At 47.5% G+C, this 18,560-nt stretch overlaps 6 protein-coding genes across 6 annotated transcripts; 2 read left to right on the top strand and 4 right to left on the bottom strand.

The window, feature by feature from the left end:
* Positions 1 to 352: 352 nt before the first annotated feature.
* Positions 353 to 6,768, top strand: N7509_004003 (C50 family peptidase; the record flags this gene model as incomplete). Its single annotated transcript, XM_056628640.1, has 3 exons — positions 353 to 5,069; positions 5,148 to 5,364; positions 5,427 to 6,768. 3 exons carry the CDS (start codon positions 353 to 355, stop codon positions 6,766 to 6,768), a joined length of 6,276 nt encoding a protein of 2,091 aa, XP_056491374.1.
* A 605-nt stretch (positions 6,769 to 7,373) lies between these two features.
* Positions 7,374 to 8,153, bottom strand: N7509_004002 (SDR family NAD(P)-dependent oxidoreductase; the record flags this gene model as incomplete). Its single annotated transcript, XM_056628639.1, has 1 exon — positions 7,374 to 8,153. One exon carries the CDS (start codon positions 8,151 to 8,153, stop codon positions 7,374 to 7,376), a length of 780 nt encoding a protein of 259 aa, XP_056491373.1.
* Positions 8,154 to 9,643: 1,490 nt separating this feature from the next.
* Positions 9,644 to 11,386, bottom strand: N7509_004001 (uncharacterized protein; the record flags this gene model as incomplete). Its single annotated transcript, XM_056628638.1, has 2 exons — positions 9,644 to 10,348; positions 11,327 to 11,386. The coding sequence occupies 2 exons, from the start codon at positions 11,384 to 11,386 to the stop codon at positions 9,644 to 9,646; spliced, it is 765 nt and encodes a 254-aa protein (XP_056491372.1).
* A 1,317-nt stretch (positions 11,387 to 12,703) lies between these two features.
* N7509_004000 (purple acid phosphatase family protein) lies at positions 12,704 to 14,257 on the bottom strand (the record flags this gene model as incomplete). The annotated part of the gene is made up of 1 exon (XM_056628637.1): positions 12,704 to 14,257. The coding sequence occupies one exon, from the start codon at positions 14,255 to 14,257 to the stop codon at positions 12,704 to 12,706; it is 1,554 nt and encodes a 517-aa protein (XP_056491371.1).
* A 2,378-nt stretch (positions 14,258 to 16,635) lies between these two features.
* Positions 16,636 to 17,473, top strand: N7509_003999 (cysteine hydrolase family protein; the record flags this gene model as incomplete). The annotated part of the gene is made up of 4 exons (XM_056628636.1): positions 16,636 to 16,982; positions 17,064 to 17,183; positions 17,252 to 17,272; positions 17,344 to 17,473. 4 exons carry the CDS (start codon positions 16,636 to 16,638, stop codon positions 17,471 to 17,473), a joined length of 618 nt encoding a protein of 205 aa, XP_056491370.1.
* A 585-nt stretch (positions 17,474 to 18,058) lies between these two features.
* Positions 18,059 to 18,421, bottom strand: N7509_003998 (uncharacterized protein; the record flags this gene model as incomplete). Its single annotated transcript, XM_056628635.1, has 1 exon — positions 18,059 to 18,421. One exon carries the CDS (start codon positions 18,419 to 18,421, stop codon positions 18,059 to 18,061), a length of 363 nt encoding a protein of 120 aa, XP_056491369.1.
* Between the last annotated feature and the right edge of the window lie 139 nt (positions 18,422 to 18,560).

Raw genomic sequence — 18,560 nt, 5'->3', positions numbered from 1 at the left:
TCGCGAGGATTTAGTTAGCGTAGATTCAAGTTCAAGATGACAATCGTCGCTGGTAAGGAACCTTACTCCCACTCCGCGGGCAAAAGTGAGCAACTGCACCGTTCTGCCCGTTGTTGCCGCCTCAGACTGCCAAGATGGTCTTACCCGAATTGGTTAGTTTGTGTTTGTTGCTCCGACAACGCGGGACGTTAAGCTTGGGTCACACACGCTGCGAGCCCGAGAGCCCGCAAGCCCGCACCAGCGCGTTGTGCAGCCCGGTGATATCACCTGCAAAGCTTCCGAGCTTCACTCACCTCCGTCTCCGACTCCGACTGATGACGCCAATTCCTAACACACACCACATACCACCGACATGGCGGTCACCGTCTTACCAATGAACTCCCTAACCGAGACCGTTAAACAAGCCGTCCGGTCCACAACAACATGCTCCGATTCAACCGTGTTATCCCTCCAAACCCTCCTCCGCGGATCCTCACTGGGCCCCGAGAAGCCCGCGCGAAAGAATACGAAATCTACAAAGGACCTCGCTGCCCCCGTATCTCGAGCGAGAACGTCCCGAACAACCAAAACAAAGACATCCGCCGACACCACCGCTACGCTGCACTCGATTGTCGATCAAGATGCTGCCGGACTTACGCTTCAGGAGAAGCTCGTCCTCGCGACAGAAGTGTTTAATGTTACATTGAAGACTCTCACCGACGCATCGAAAGTCACAACGACAAAACGCCAGCCTATTTCCGATACCGCCTCGACAAAATCCGGGAGAAGCAGTGTTACCACAGTTGACTCGGGGATCTACTCCGCCGCCGAGTGTGCGCGCCTTGCACTATCGACTCTCCGAATTCTGAAAAATGACCAAGCAAGCCAAGAGTTGCCGAACATGCAGCTCGAGCAAGGTGTTTGCGTGTTAGCGGGGAAGCTGATCTCTCTGGGTCTAAACGATATGGCGTGCAAGGAATTACGATCTCTCAAGAGGAGGATTCAACAATATCTCGATGCTAAAAGGGCGGGTAAGAAAATTGCAGACGTGAAGGATACAATCTCGGACGAAGATACTGGCAACAAAGAGAGGATGTCTGATTTGATCAGTTTTTCAAATCTCGCTCACGCGCAATCCGTGTATGGGCTGTTGGTCTCTTATCATTCGAATGTGATGCGATTACTTGCCTCCGATAAGCGAGTCCCGACAATACAGAAAGTTTGCCCTCTGCTGCAATTGTCTGATCCCAGCAGTCCGGCTCAGATTATTACTGCGGCTATGAAAACTGGTGCTCTGGCCAGTGACAAGGCTGCTCTTCAACTTCAACTTCTGTCTAATACCGTTTTATCGTTGAGCTCTGCAAAACCTTCTGCTTCAAATGAAGATTCGACAACGGCTAAAGACTCGACCAAGCCGCTCACAGCTTTGACGCTTCAGCTTTTGTCTCTCGAAATTCGATCTTTAGGGTGGAAGATATCGGGCCATGTGTGCGATGAGGGGAGGGAGATGTTCGATCCTCTACTTCGATATCTTGGAAATTTCTCCCAGCGCAGCAAGGGCGTTGAAAAGACCGAATTTTCTACCATCTACAAAGCGATCTCCCGGATACAGTTGACAATGACCGAAGTGAGGAAGAAGCCTCAAGATGCGAAGGATTTGAACCTGGGCGCTAAGATTATGACTATTCTTGGCCAGCTTGCTTTGGATGCGGGGTGCTTTGACGAGTCTTTGAAGCTGCTTTCGCAAGCCATTACCCCGTTCACGACTTCCCAAAGTCTTTCTCTTGCTACTGTTCGATGTAAGATTGCTTCGGTCTACTTTCAAGCGCTGAAAGGTTCGACCAAGTACCTGGATGGAGCATTGAAATCTACTTCTGAGGCTACAGATGCCCTTGGATTACAACTTCGAGGCAGTGCCGGCGATTTGGACGAGTTACTTGTTGAGGCAGCGAGGTTGAAAAAACTTGCCCTTGCTTGGTTTGGCGATGCGATGACGAAGAAAGTGAGAAGTGACACGGAAAAGAGTGAGATCGCTTGTCAAGTTAGGGAATATTTACAAGCGTTCCTTCGATTTCTCAGGCGATATGTTGGACGTCCTCTTGCGGAAGATGCTGATGATAAGGAGATAGAGATGTTCAAGAATCGCATCTCCATGTCTAAGAGTATAATTCTTGCCGCCGTTGACTCGGCCATCGCTGTTGGGAAGTTGTCAATTATGTCTCAACGACCGCCTTGGGAAGATATGCTTCCCATCTTGACGGACTCGCATCGCCTGCTCACTAGTGTTGAAAGTACCGCCGACAGCGAATCAGATGAAGCCTTGACAGAAAGCATTAGTCTGGGACTTGTGAAGCTCTCCAACCTTTTCTGGTCTCGTTACATCAAGGAAAAGGAAGCAGGGCAAGGCTATCGTGAACTGATTCCGCTGCTCAGACATTCGACCCAATTACTATCCGGTTGCTCTTCATCCCACAGGACCACCGCCTTTGCCGCTCTCAAGTTCGAGCGGACTGCCCATCTTTATGTGGAAGGAAATATGTACAGCGATGCAGAGAAAGCTTTCCGGCAATCAATAGCTGAGTACATTGATACGGGTGCCCTGGAGCAAATGGGTACAGATCATCCCGCAAGTCTTTCGAGCTCGGCGAAGCTCGACCCGCAAAGTCCCAGCTTCATGCTCAATCGTGTTCTCACTGGACTACTTAAGGTCAAACTTCGAGGCAAGGGGTCAAAATCCTCGTCGTTTTATGACGATGGGGACCTGAATGTGGAAGGAAGAGGCCTTCTTCTTGAATGGCAGATGGGAATACTTTTCGATCTGCACAATTACGCCTCTAGCGAGGATGATTTCCGCTCCATCTTTACATCTGTTGTATCCAACATCCTCGACATTTATTCTCCCGATACCAACCCCATTCGCCATGGACGAGTCATTCTCTCTGTCCTCAGATTCCTACTTGAGCATCCCAGCGCCTTAGATTCCGACATGGCCGAGAAGATAATGGAAGAAGGAGCTCAGGATCTGGACCGCGTCAATCTTATTGGCCAAGACACAGATCTGACTCCGTTCGCGACTCACATCACGAATTCACTGCGTGTTATCATCGGCTTCCACGATGGCAAGATGGATGGCGGTGAACTCGATGACACGCTAGCTTCGTGGGCATCTATGGCCCGCCAATGTTCCGACTGGGAGACCTTACTCGGCTGTGTTCACGACACCGAGTATTGGGTTCTTCAACTTAAGGCCCTGGTTGATTATACCGAAATCCACGGACTCTGGAAAGCCCAACTCAATGCATTGGAATTGATTCTCCGAGCGGCTGAACTTCAGAAATCAGGAGACATTTCGGACGCTATTATCATTCTTTCACGTCTTGTGCTTCAACACTGTCAGCTTGGTCATTGCCAAAAGGCCGGGAAACTTCTTTCTCGAGGCGAGCAGTACCTCACTCAGCATGATGTTTCTTCCCTTGCCAGCATTTCATTCAAGTTGGCTGAAGTTGAGCATCTCCTCGAGACGGGAGAGATAGAGAAGGCGTCGACGACGCTTTCTGTGGCTAGCAAGATGTACCAGAAGACTGAGAAATCGAACGAGCTTAGTGGTCTCACTGTCCTGGCTAAAATTTCTTGGGAGCGACTGGTTGCAGATGCTGCTTTTGTTCAGTCTCGACTATCGACTGCCCAAGGCTCAATGACACATGCCTTGTACTTTGCCAAACTGTCCGTCAGACTCAACTGTCGGATCTGGGCAAAGGTCGAGCGACTGGCTCAGAAGAAGCAAGACAAGTCTCTCTCTGCCTCTGCAGCGGGAAGCTCTGATATGGACGCCGTTGCCGAGGGGGTAGCAAAGCTCGACCTATCCCAGACTGAATCTTCTCCAGATGTATCGCCAAGCTATATCCAAGGTGCTCCATTTTGGCCTCACCTGGGCTCGCATCATACCTGCTTGTTGAATCTTGCCACTTTGTCGGCTCACCATGGTTTATTCCAAGATGCTATTTATTATGGAGAACAGGCTTTGAAGATTGACAAGACGCTTGATGCCAATATTCGACTCGTTGCTGCACAGACTCAACTTGGTTGCTACCGAACCATTGGTGGCGATGTTGTTGAGGGTCAAGATCTTCTTCTCGCGGCGTCGGAGTCTTCGAAGCAATTGCCGGCTAGTGTTGAGACGGTTTCCCTGCAGATGGCTCTTGCATCGCTGTACAAGGCGCAGGGACACCATGATAAAGCTCTTCGGTTACTCCAGGAGGCTGATAAGGTCATTACTGCTGTCATCTCCTCGGATACAATCAGTATCTCGGAAGGACCAAACGTGGCAGCCCTGGAGGAGAAAATGGAAAAGTTGCAAGTACGCACTACTCGGCGAGCCCAAGCAGCAGCCACCACAACTGCTACGGCTACAACTGGTCGACGCACACGTTCAACAAGCTCGGCAGCATCGAATACGACCACTGCCACTGCCACTGCCAAGAGAGCCTCGACTCCCAAGACCCCACGGCCAGAAACCCGAGCTCAGTCGCAGTCTCTTCTACGGCTGAAGGGTGACATCCTTCGACAACAAGCAGACTGCCTTCGCGCCCTGCGTGATTTCGACCGTTCCGCACGCACTCTCACCGAAGCCCGACAGTTCGCCACAGCTCGTGAAAGCAAGGTCTCTCTGGAAATTGGGGAAAGTGAACATCTCCTAGCCGAAGCCATTCGCAAATTCGCAAGTCACGCCGTATACTGCGTCTTACCCGAGTCTACAATTTCCTTGCCCTCCCTGAAGACACCTACCAAGATCGTCGAAGAGATCACTCCACCAGCGGCAACAACAAAGTCCACCACTGCCAGAAAGACCAGAGCTCCGGCTAGGGGAGCTCGTGGCAAGGCTCAGAATCAAAAAGCAGGCGAAGATTTCTCGATGATGCTTTCCAAGGCTAGCGATTGTCTCACGAGCGTCTTTGCTGATGCTACGGTTCTTGGGTCAACGCTTGAAAGTCATGCTGCTTCTCGACTTATGAGTCGGATTTCGATGCTTTCTCATGCTACTAATCCTGGAGGGCCTGCGACTTTGGCTCAGTCACCCGCAAATATGAATGGTAAGTCAAGTCCTCAATATTTTGAACGTTTTAAGCCGAGGGGGGTAGAGAACTGAACTGATTTAATTGAATTTGCAGAAATTGGTCGAGTTGGCGCCTTTGCCCGGGAACGCATGGCTATCGACTTTGATCGCAAACTCGTCGACTACGCAGATCCACTCCTCTGGCCAACTTCAATCACCTCAACGAATGAGATGGATGAAACAATCTGCTCCAACTTCGCCGAGCAATATATCGACATCTTGCCCGAAAACTGGAATGTGCTCTCGCTATCTCTGAGCGCGGATCAAACCGAGTTTGTCGTTTCGCGACTTCAGAAAAACCGCTCCCGTTCCTTCTGCGACTGCCCCTGCGTAGAGGATCGGAGGATGATGAAGAGGAGCAATTCACCTTTGAAGACGGGAAAGAAGAAATGGCCGAACTTATCAGATTGGCGAATGAGAGTGCTCACGCCGCGAAACTCCAAACAGACAAGTCGATGAAGAAAGAGTGGTGGAAGAATCGGGAAACTCTCGACAAGCGCATGGAAAGTCTCCTGCAGAATGTTGAGAATATTTGGTTTGGAGGGTTCCGGGGTATCTTCTCGCCTTTGCCTCGGGATAGTGCTGCGTTGTCTCGATTCGCAGGTGCATTCCAAGCCTTGCTGGACAAGCATCTCCCCTCTCGCCAGAAAAACGGCAAGGCAACATCGGCATCAGGATCGGCATCGCCCCGACTCACGCTCCACCAGAATGTCCTAGAACTGTTCATCGGGCTTAGAGATCTCGAAGAACAGGAAGAACCGGAGGATACACTGATGGATTTATTATATTTCGTCGTTGACATTCTCCAATTCCAGGGAGAACGGAACGCATACGATGAAATTGATTTCGACATGATGGTCCTCGACACCCTCGATGCTCTACGAGGATACCACAAAGCAGCAAAGGAAGAACTATCCTCCCAACGACCCAGCCACACAATCCTCGTCCTCGACAAAGCACTCCACTTATTCCCCTGGGAATCCATCCCCTGCTTACAGGGCTACCCCGTCACCCGCGTCCCATCACTAGAATGTCTCCGCGAACGCGTCCTTCAATTCCGCCCCTCCGCATCCGGAACAATCCTAAACCGATCCTCAGGCTCATACATCCTAAATCCAACCGGCGACCTACGCACCACGCAAGAAACATTTGAAAAAGACCTATCAAGTCAAAAGTCATGGGTCGGGATAACGAAACGTGAACCCTCCGAAGAAGAATTCCGAACATCTCTCGAGAAGAAGGATTTATTCCTTTATTTTGGACACGGGAGCGGGGCGCAGTATATTCGTGGTCGGACTGTTAAACGACTTACGAGGTGTGCTGTTGCCTTTTTGATGGGATGTAGTAGTGGGAGTCTCACTGAGGCGGGTGAATATGAGCCGTATGGGACTCCGATGAATTATTTGCAGGCGGGGAGTCCGGCGCTTGTGGCGACGTTGTGGGATGTTACGGATAAAGATATTGATCGGTTTTCGACGTCTGCGTTTGAGTCTTGGGGGTTACTAGGCAAGGGGAAGGGCAAGGGGAAGAAGGGCTCTGAGTCTGGTGCTGGTGATGGTGAGGATGGAGAGGTTGGTTTGGATACAGCTATCGCTGGGGCGAGAAGTTCCTGTGTATTGAAGTATTTGAATGGGGCTGCGCCGGTTGTTTATGGAGTGCCGGTGTTTTTGGAATGAGTTGAGCAAATGAATGGGGTGTGGGTTTTGTTGCCATCTTTGTATATATCATATTTGGTTTTATCTTTCCGCCGGCGTTTTTGGTTGTAAACTTGAACTCTTGGTTCTCCATTGTGGGTAATTCTGGATTCGTTTCTCCAATCTTGTTTACTGGCCTCGTTCAGCCTGCATTCGCATTATGAGCAATGATGATATTTCTTAATCTTTACGTTGATATATGAGTGCCCGGCTAGGGAGTAGGTATTTTAGAGATCAGCTATCTCAATCTACTAGCCATTGATCTAAAGATAATATACCAACTGGACACTGGCAGTACGGTGTCACCACACACCCCGAGTCCTTTATTCAAGCTTCTCAAACTCTAGATTCTCGGCCCACTTCAGCCCTGGAGCTTCTTATATTTGACTTGTAAGTTTGCTAGCATCCCTATGGAGAGAAAACTCGAATTGCCTACTAGTATAGTGCCTACTCTATACGTTGAAGATAATTGGAGTATTGCATCCTTGAGAGAACAGTACTGTACTACTAGTATAGGTAATGTTACAGGAATATTACTGGTAATACTCCAAGTCTATTTCAAATATGGTATAATTCCTAGGTATAGCTTAGAATAGAGAGGTCTTCTGTGGATGTTGGAGCTCAGCATGACCTCCATCAACTCGTAGTTCCATTCCAGTCGAGAAACTACTCTCGTTCGAAGCTAGAAAAACCGCAGCTGCAGCAACTTCTCGCGGCTGTCCCATTCGACCCATCGGAACTTCGGTCGCAGCCCACTTTCGAAAGGCGGCTGCATCCTCTGGAGTCTTTGCAACGGTTTCCACAATAGGCGTATCAACCGGACCAGGGCTGAGGGTGTTGACCCGAACGCCACGGGGAATCAACTCAACGGCGAATGTTTTGGCAAGAGAATGCACGGCCGCCTTCGAGGCGTTATAAACGCTCGCTCCGGCATCACTTCGAACATTCATCGAGGAGGAAACGAATATTACCGACGCGTTGCCGTTGAGTAAGGGTATCGCTTTTTGAACAGTGAAAAAGGTACTCCGCACATTTAAATCAAATATACGATCGAAGTGATCCACATCAACTTCTACAATTGAACGATTCTCAACACGGCCAGCATTGGCAACCACGATATCTAATTTTCGATTGTCCTTCGCGATTCGGGAATAGACGTTGTCCAGCTCGGCTAGTTGGGTGATGTCGGCTTGAATGCATGTAGCTTTAGAGCCGAGGTCGGTGGCAGCTTTATCCAATTCTGTTTGCCGACGACCGACGATGTAGATGTGAGCTGCTCCCTCCTCCGCAAATTGGTCAGCGATTGCGCGCCCAATTCCGCTGTTACCGCCTGTAACAAGAGCGACTTTGCCCTGCAGCTTGCCCATTTTGGATTCTTGCGTGACTGAGAGAGGAGAGGCTATTGCTTGTCAGTAGGCGAGGCCTTTTAGGAGAGTGACATGCCATCTTGGGGCGAAAGCAACATTGTGAAAGACATAAAAGTGCGTACCTTTTGAAAATATTAAGACTTCGCTAGATGCCAATGAAGATAGATCCTATCTATTATGCAGTAGGGTTAGGACCAGGGCATATGTATTTGTACTCTTCAATCTTTGTTTACAATACTTTGATGCCATGGCCGATTTGAAATGGGGATGACAAATTGCTGGAGATCATCTGCCCGAACCTCCGAGGCTGGGTAATCAATCGTTTCAGGTTCTGACAGAAATCAGATCAGGTGATCTTATGCGATCCTCAGATGCTACGAAGATTTCTGAATTGTTTACCCCTGACTCCCTGAGTTCTGATGGGGGTTTCATAACTAGTGCGTACTAGTTGGAGTCTACTAGTATTGAAGGCTCGGAGCTGACACCCGACTAAGAAGCATGCTACTGATAGTAATAATAGTACCAGTAATTAAGAAGATAAATTCCTTTCCTCGACGTCCTTCAAGTTCTCGTCCCCGAACTATTAGCAGGCCAGGCTAGCCAATTGTAACAATTGTAACGGTTGCCCGAATCCCGCATACATAAGAATTCAAGCTGAAAACTGATTATCAAGAATGCTGGCCCGTTTAGCCTCATCATTAACAATCTGCCTCGAGTTTCGTGGCTTTGTGTTCCTCTGGCTGAAAAGTGAGAGAGCTGAACTGGCACTTCTCTCCCTCTATTATTGAGCGAGAATCACTATACCAACAAAATTCGTAGGAATTTTGTGTGCTGGCCACAATATCAGGCATTATCAGGCGTGCAAATATATGATCGATGTTTTTGGATTGACGGAAGCTCCTGGATTACATTGTTCTAAGTTCAATATTTCCTCTGTGCTTCTGTGAGGATTGTCCGTATGTCTAAGTGTAAGAGAACAGGTTTTACGATAGGGAACAGATAAGGCCTTGTCTGATGCGGCCTGTTTGATTCTCGGCATGGTAGAGGGTGGTTTGTATAGAGAATCTCGAGAAATGATCTGTTGAGATGGATGGTGTGTAGCATCGCTTAGTTATTTTATTGTGTTTCTAAAGTATAGTACTAATAGCCGAGCGCTTATGTATCCAATCAGGTGCTGTAGTCAAGTTGGTTAAGATGCCTCGTTGTGGTCGATTGCTGTTCTATAGTGAATAGCAACATTTCCAATCCGAGGTGGCCCCGGTTCGAATCCGGGCGGCGCCATATTCGTCTTCTTCTTTTTGCGTTTGGCTGCGGTGGCTGTTCTGAAGAACTGTTCACACCAACAGCCGAAAGATTGAGTTTTTGGATCTCTCACTTCGTTTGTTTCTGGAATACAGGATAATTGCACACCAGGCCTTTGTTTGTTTATCATATCTCGTGATACACATTTTATTTTCATAGATACTGGGAAGGAAATAGCCGTTTCACGCTCAAATGCTAACTGCCGGCAAATACAAGTCTTGATCCAAAGCTGCCAGCTCAAAGTATCTCGTTATAGTCCGAAGCGGTGCTTTTGAAGCCACCGCACCCTCAAAACAACATGTAAGATATGGTGCAGTTTGCAGAATCAAACAAGCTGTCTCTTCCGCCATGGCCATGTTTCTCTCCAACGATTCAGCCTGTGGGCCACATAAGCTTCGCTGGAGTTTGATCATTCCCATAAGAAGTTCCAGACGAAAGGACCAGAAGGTCACAGCAAGACCTGCCTTTTGGGTATTTTGGAAGCGAACTTGATATGTTTCATTTGGGAATGAAGGTATACAGACTGAGTCGACGTCAATAAATTTGCTGGGCATTGGGATATCCGAATACCAATACAGAGGGCCTTGTTCGGATGCTTTCCAGTTGCTTTCCCACTCTTCTAGTTGATCGAAGATGATCTGGTGATCATTTAGAAGTGAGAAACCGGTTTCTAGATTTTGATCTGGAGAGTCTGAGATCTCTTGGTGGTCGGAATTGTTGGAAGCGGAATGCCCATCGAGCCATCGATCTGTTTGGTAGAAAAGTCCTGGTATCGGCAACGCAATATCGTGAAGAAGCTCCTTTCTGGTCTTCTTACTATTCAGAAATGGGAGGTGTATCCAATCTGAATCTGCTAGGAAGCTTCGGGTATGTTTGTTAATTCCAACAGGAAGCTGTAGAATCGTCAGTCAAAGCAAGAGTAGTAAATATTGAAAGCGTACAAAGATCCCCCTAAATCCACTAAAAGCTTGTCGCATATGCGGCTAAGAGATATTGCTCGGCCCATAGAGCTCCAAGATGCTTAACACGCCACCGATGTGGGCCAACAGGGCTGCTTCTGAGTATTCATTTTCGTTCACGAACTGGAAAAAGCGGTCAGGAAAAGAAGTGAAACTTCTTCTTTTTCATATATGGACCTAATTCTCACTTCAAATGCCAGAAATGCTATGGCTAGTAGCAAAATCAACTCAAGGTTGGCCTTTGGTTGGGCACTGCGTTGGCCATTCTCTATGACCTTCTGGATGTGCGGCCGCGACTTTTTCAAGGCGGATGTGTATGATGATTGTGCGAGTTGTGCGAGCTTTTTGTCATTTTTCAAGTTTCCCATATAAGTTGCGAGGAGACTGAAGATGGGTAAGTTGAGTGAGTCAATCCCGCAAAGATGTGAACTGCAGTAAAGCTCGAATGCACAAAGCTGCGCTGGAATAATTGGGGTCATCTCGCGATATTCTATCCCCGCTGAATATACCTCCCAGGGGAACAGGATGAAAGTCGTTAATCAATGCCAAGAAAGTCAAGCGCCCAGGAAAATCAATGGAAATTATATCAGAGGGCAGAATGGGGTTAGTGACAGCTAGTGTAGTTCTTCGGGATGAAGAATTATCCGAGCCAGTACTTGAGCTCTCAAAGTTGGCGACGGTTGACTTCGGCTTTCTTCTATTTCTTAATGCGGAGACTAGCGCTTTTTTATCACTTTCTTGGGTCAAATTTGTAGCGTTCCGATTGATGAACGTCCGTGAATCTTTTGGGCCGCTGCATTTGATACCAGCTTTGCAACATCGAAGACACTCAGGCTTGTTAAGATCACACTTATCGTTTTCAGGATTAATACAGCCTAGCGTATCACTCAAGGAACGGAAGAATATCCATACCTTCTTGCGGCGTCGGCGGCATTCATCGCATCCTTGGGAAGCTCCTGGGTAAAGCGGCATGGCGCGACTTGGCGACTAGCAGACAGCCTGAGAGCCTCCAATGTGGGCCACTCCTTTTCAAGGAGGCGCGCAATGACTGCCAAATATATGCACCTATATAGACTAAATAATGTCTGGCGGGTGAGTCTTTCCTGTCTCGGCTGCCACAGATTTTATGAGGGCGTTCAGGCTCAGACTCAGTGATCAGGTCAATGGGGTTATGTGAGGAATGTGTAACACTCAGTGATCGATAGGAGGCGGTCTATCACGGCAGAACAAGCCGGACTCACTTGTATAGCCTTAGCAGGACCTGGTCAGTCGGGTACAATAGGGGCTGTCAGTGTGAAGTCAAAGGAAATAGAATACTGGGTAAGGGCAAAAAGATCACAAGAGGAGTCAGCAAACGGGTACAGGCTAGTCTTCTTGTTTCATCCTACTACCTTATTTACCTATATTCCCACACTATCTTAAGTCATATTAGTTTAAGTAGAACAATATAGTAAATAAAAGCTAAGTCAGCTAGCTAGCACTACCCCCTAACTATTAGCCTAGTGTATCGTGTATTAAAAGTATATGAATCCTGTGGCGTGTAAATTTCTTCTATAAATCAGTCATCACTTCTAGTATAATTCTAATCTAGACGAATACCCTTGCGAAAAACACACCCATATCATATTCTTTCAGTCGACAGAGCAATCTATTTCAACTAAACTCTGAATCAGCTCAATGCACACACCGTTGACAAACGGTGAATATAAGTGTACTACAGTACCGCAGAGTAATTGATCATTTGAACAGATATTCGGTCTTCTAGAATATCGTTAGAACAATATTCAAATTTTCTTCATGTCTATCTGGTGTTGTTCATTAGCCAAATACCAATCCAATCAGAAAAAAAGGTTATAGCAGAGCTTACGAACCTGGTTCGACTTCATTAATCATGGTCTTCTCTTTTCGAGTCTATAAACTTAAAAGTCTACTGATATACTCAACACGGATAAAATCCTGGATTATTCCCACCTGCGTAATTGGGAATATTGTGACTTACAAAGCATACAGCTGGGTACACTAAAGGGACTGCTAGTTTCGGTAATCTAGTATACCACCCTGACTACCCATTTATAGACTACGCTACAAGGGACTGGATATATAAGGACACTTGCTTATCATCTTGTATTAGTTCTTTGTGATCAACTTTTACTTTGGTATCTGGATATGTCTTTACACTTCACAGCACAGTTCGCCTTCAAGAAAACCCATCATACGAGTAGCAGCGAAAAAGGTAACAAGAGGACCCTACACGTAGCTGGAGACTCGTAGAGCGACGGCAGCACCAGCCTAAGCGATACCAATGCGAGAGTTGGTTTTGGTAATTTTGCCGGTGCTGCAGTTGCGGTTCTTGAAGAGTGTGGCAGTGTCGATGATGCTGCCGTTGTTGCTGGCGACAAAATCATGGGATATGTGGGTGCAGTTGTGGAAAGTCAGCTTAGACCAGCCGTAGGTAGCATTGGATGTATCAAGACCGAAGCGGCTGTAGTTCTTGCGCGGGACATCGAGGGCATCGAGGCCATCATAATGACCGGCAGCACCATTAGTGATATACCACGGAGCGGTAGGGTTGTTGAGCTCGGCAGTGTCGTAGACGTTGTTATTAATGGGAGCTTGGCGCTCGTAGACGTGGGAGTGGCCAGAGAGTACCAGATCAACGCTGTGCTTGACGAACAGCGGCTCAAAAACGTCCTTACAGGACCAGCAGATGGTACCTGACGCGTTAGCATGGCTGAGATACCACGGGCGGTGGCCGGCAACAATGACCCAGGGAGTTTTGGCACGGTCGACGGCGGCCAGGTCGGCTTCGAGCCACTTAGTCTGCGCATCCATTGTGGCATTGACGGGATCAGCGTTCATGCCTTCAGAACCGCCAACTTCGTCGTTACCGATCAGGCCGTGACCGAGGTCGGTCTCAGTATCGAGCTGGACAAAATGCACCATACCGCTGTCGAAAGAGTACCAGAAGTTTCCTGTACCACCCGAAATATCACTCGGCATGCGGAAATGGTTCTTATAGCCGGTGAAGTTGGTCTGACCCACGACGCAGATGTCAGCTGTGTAAGTAATGTTGTGGGCTTTGTCGGTGGTGCCGCCGTTATCGCACGTGGCTTCGTGGTTGCCAGGGCCGACCATGTAGGGCTTGGTGGCGGTAACTGCCATCATCTGGTCGTAGTAGTCATTAAGAATGGATTCGTAAACGATATGGCCATCTTCAATAGTAGTGTTTGGCAAGAAGCCCTGAAGTTCCTCCTTGAGCCAGTAGTCCGCATACGCAATGTCACCAGGGTGCCAAATAAAGTCGAAATCGTTCTGGTATTTGGTCAGTGACTCGATGGTGTTGGTCTCTCCGGGCTTCAGGATGTTCTGGGGCTTGACACCCGTGCCAGCGCTAGTGGTCAGGCCCCGGGTGCCCATGGTACCGAGGTCGACAACCACCGCGACGGAGAAGGGCGTCTTGTCGCCAGCAGCCCTGCTGGTGGTGAAGTTGTAGGGCACCATCGAGTGGGAGTCGGCCAGGTGGACGGGCAGGTAGAAGTAAGTGGTGTCAGGAGATAGGCCTGTGAGGAGGACATGGTTGTTATAAGTCAATGAGGTTGGGTAGGTGACTGAAATCTTCGAGGAAGCCGTCTCGTTGAGGTTGCTAGCCGAGACGCCAAAGTGAACTGTAGGCTTGCCGAGCTTGTGGAACGTGTTCCACGATACCATCATGCCGTTGTCGCCATGGTACGCGAGACGGATTTGCGAATTAATGGTGGTGTTCTTGTTGTTCGCTGCAAAAGCTAGCTGGGCGATTGCTGCTATTGAGACTGCGAGCTTAAATTGACTTGCAAAGGCCATCATGGCGGAGGCACGACACAGGTAACGAGTGTTTTGTGTCGCTGTTCGGGGGTCTCTCGGTTGGGTAAAGTTCGTTTCTTTTATGTCCAGTGTTCTCCTATAAACTAATCCAGTAGACAGCGGACTACCTTAATAGCCCGAGAACATGGAATTTGATGGTGGCGAGTGGAGTTTCATTTCCGAGGAACGACTCAGTTTGTCTATGCTTATCCAAAGCACAGCAAGGGCGGCGTGGATGGATGCAGCTCCATCATTAGTTCCGTCAAGCGTGGCTGGCCGGTGAATTTGTGCGATGAAACAAGACTTGGCCGAACTCTGAAGATCATCCATCATGTGGGTGATCTGAGGGATCTCGTTGGACAGCCGACCGTTCCCACCAGGTACCACCAGGTACCACCACGTTGATTCCACTAAAACTCAGTCTGTGCTCGGCTCTCGGCTTTTATCCCGGAACATCCTTACAAAAGGAAATTCAAGCTTCGCACGAGAAGTTAAAATATTTAGGGGGTCTATATACCTGAGAACGGGAAACAAGGCCCGAGTAGACCAGCAAGACAAAGAGCAAGGACAAAGGACCTGGCGTGGAAATAGTCAAGTCTCTAGCCAACCACCCATCATTCTGTTCATGGCTGGTGATACTGGCCTCATTACTAGACGTTTTTGGGTCAATTTGGTATGTGCAGTAGGCCAATATTGTCACGGACCCTGCAACATGAGGGGTTGTTAGCTACCGATGAGCACCCGAGAACTAACCACCCTCAGCAAGGATTCGGCCATGCCAGGTGCACACACGATCAGGCGGTCATGCGAAAGGAGGGAGGAGGAACCGGTCTCCTAACCGCCCCGACGAGTACCGCACTAGACGGCAAAGCGGTTAGCGCGACGCAGGAATCGGCGTCGTTTCTACTCTCACCATTACTATAAGTAAGTGCAACGGCAATTTTGCTCGTTACGTAACCACACAGTATACAGAAGGCCATGTCAACGGGTAATTATGTAGTTTGTGTGATCTAACTTAGTATACCACCAAGTAGACCACACGACATACCACAGGCAGAAGAACTGGATATATAAGGACGTTCCTTTACGCAGACGTATCTACTTCTTTGCGATCAATTACACACTGTCACTTGGATCTATTGTCGATCTAGTTCACTGTTCGATATTAAGCCAAGCATCCTACAAATATGGGAGCTCTCCGGACTGACCTACTTGGCGCACTCGACCGACGCACCTTCGCAAACATCCTAAAGACCCAAGCCCGTGTAAAGCATCGTATGTGACGGTACTGTTGTGGGCTAGCTTGAAGGCCTGAGTACATGAGGCAAGTATCACCCAGGAAATCCCGTTTCATCGCGCTTGGCCAGTAGCGCGTAACATACACATTCTTATACCTCCCTGATCCAAAGGGAAGATCAGTGGAAAACTGGGAAAACTGTTTTCCCAATAAAATCTTACTTTTTCGTTCTTTTTAACTTTATATTCTAGTAGAGGTAAGACATTATAAGACCACAATACACAATATTAAGTAGAGTAAACAACCATTTGTGAAATTGTGAATTATTAAATCGATATCCAATAAAAACAAAATAATTCACATAATCTATCTAAGAATTACACATCTGCCTATATAGTTCCTCCGAACCTGACCAATATACAAGATAAATAAGGATATTCCTAGGAAAATTACATCAGCTATCGATTTGAAAGACTGAGTAGAACGAAATTGACCGGGGTACAACGCCAACTTAATTAAAATAGTTAAGCTAACAAACACGTCGCGTTTTATTGACCTTGCTTACTCATATCGCCCTGCATGAGCTGGCTTAGTAAGTAAGCCGGGGTCAGTGATCAGATCATAATGATCACTGAGCAAATCAGGGTGCTCATACCAGGCTCATTGAGTGAACAGTCTGATTACATATCGGTCAGGGCTGTGCTTAATTCTACCCAGTGAGAAAAAGCGGCGACGAGGTGAGCTCTAGAACGGAAGGCGGCCGCCAAGAGTTGCCAGACATTATCCGGTACATTACGGAGTACTAGTATGTCTAGAGAAAAGGATGATTGCGACATTCGTTGTCCACGGCCACCCGATCCCGCCCTTTCGCCACACTAGTCTCAAAACGGAAGTCACAGCGCCTAAAGATCGATACATACTTTTTTCTGCATGTCCTCGACGCAAGTCAGACGTAATCTGGGGAGTCTTTCTTTTTGTTGAATAATACTTTATTTCTCGCAACTTTCAATGATCAAATAGTAGTACCGAACACCGATGCTCTTATAAATCAACCATTTGGATAGGATATATAAGAAGGAAGACCAGGTATAGCAGTTTAACTTGACATACATTGAACAAACATTTTACTCAATTGTTTGCAACCATGAGCCAACGAACTGCTGTCCTCCTTATCGATCCGCTAAATGACTTTCTTCACCCCGATGGACAGTTGTTCCCTCTCATCAAGCCTAGTTTGGAGGCGTCCAACTCTCTTGAACATATAAAGGAGCTGGTTGCCGGCGCAAGAGATGCTCGCATTCCTATCTTCTATGGTCTCCATCAGATCACCAAGGATGGAACTTACTCGGGCTGGAACCACATGAACGCGTCGCAAGTTAAAATCAAACAGAATGTGGCCTTTTCCGAAAGGTTTGGTGGTCAGATTCTGAAAGAACTGGAACCTCAGCCTAGCAATGGCGATGTAGTTGTCTCTCGACACTGGAACAGCAGGTTAGTAGTATTGGAAGACCAATCTTATTAAAGCAATTCTCTCTCTTGCATAGAGAACGAAGCTTACTCAGATAACTCCAGTTCATTTTCGAACACCGACCTGGAGTATCAACTCCGGCAGCATGATATTACTCACGTCGTGTTAGCGGGGTTAGCCACCAACACATGTGTGGAGTCTACTGCGCGTGCTGCTCGTGAAATGTAAGTCTCCTTCAATTACCCGATCTTTTGATTGCACGATTTACTGATAATTCCTTCCGTTTGAATAGTGGCTTCCATGTCACTTTGATGTGAGTTTCAATCTACTTCTGATACTAAATTCTGAAGGTTTTGTGACGAATGCTGCTAACTTTCGAATCAGTACTGATGCAACTGCGGCGTTTTCAATTGAGTTGAAAAATGCAGCAGTTAATTTGATTTGGCCTGTGATCGCCGACCAGCTTCTGACGACCGAGCAGTGGGTATCTTCCTTCTCAAAGGGGCGTATCTGAGTGTGGAAACTTCAATTAGAGATCGAGTGTGGATGGACCGATGTTAGTCTATATTCTGGCTCTAGTAATCAAGTGTTTGCCCTTTTCAGCTTTTCCACTAGATAGATCAAAACCTGGTTAGCATGTCTTTTTCTCCCCGATATACTCCGTAGATACTAGGACCCTTCAGGGCCAGCTTAACCTCACATTTTGTATTTAGTGTGTAGAACATAGGTGTCAATTTTTCTTACCTCGACGAAGGACTGCAAGCTTAATCATTTCTACTTCTACGCTTTATAGATAGTACGTGTCTTTGAGAACCAATCATGGTATAGACTCGTAGTTAAAATATATAGACTTAAAATAATACATTTGAAAGGTTATATAAGTAGAGGTAATCAAGGCTGCCAGGACCCACGAATCCCTGTTTCTAAAGAGTCAAACCTGCAAAACTTTACGCATCAGAATGATTATAAAAAGCAAAGTAGAAGTATTGATTCAAAGGAAAAACCAAGTATCCAATCTAAAACAAAGTGGACCTTCGATAATAACAGAGTTAAGTCACGAAGATAAATCATATTCTGCTGCCCTTCTAGACAACCTTGTTCAGAGAGAGGACTCTTTATCGGCCTTCTCCATATCTAAAAAGGCGTGAGCCATATCCAAGAAGGTTTCGTTAAAGGGCCGGAACTCGATTCCAAGAACGCTTCTAGCTCGGGAACAGTCGACCTCGTAGTGCTGACCAACGCTTGGCTTTCCTGGGTTTCCTACAGGCACCCGACTCTTCAGCTCGGGTATCTGATCTCGAAGCAGATCACAAACCTTCTGCTTGTCAAAATCGCCTCCGGAAATGAGGAATCTCTGTGGCTGATCTGTCTCGAATGCCAGAAGGTGGGCTCTCGCCACATCCCTAACATCCACAAAGGCCGGCAGCGCCGTGGGTGGAACTTCAGTCAGAGATGCGTTCATGAGCGCATATATTTCTGACATAGATTGACCCAGATTCTTGAGAGATGCTGATCCGGGAGCGCGGGCCCATATACCATGGTCGGATTTATGGTTGCGAGAGAGAATTTCACACCGGACGAAATTTCCACGAACTGCCAAG

This window comes from Penicillium cosmopolitanum (assembly GCF_028827165.1).
Source record: "Penicillium cosmopolitanum strain IBT 29677 chromosome Unknown utg000005l:1.0-4006212.0:1.0-4009387.0, whole genome shotgun sequence".
NCBI lineage: Eukaryota > Fungi > Ascomycota > Eurotiomycetes > Eurotiales > Aspergillaceae > Penicillium > Penicillium cosmopolitanum.
Note: the sequence above shows the minus strand (reverse complement) of the source record. Positions and strands in the feature narration are given on the sequence as shown.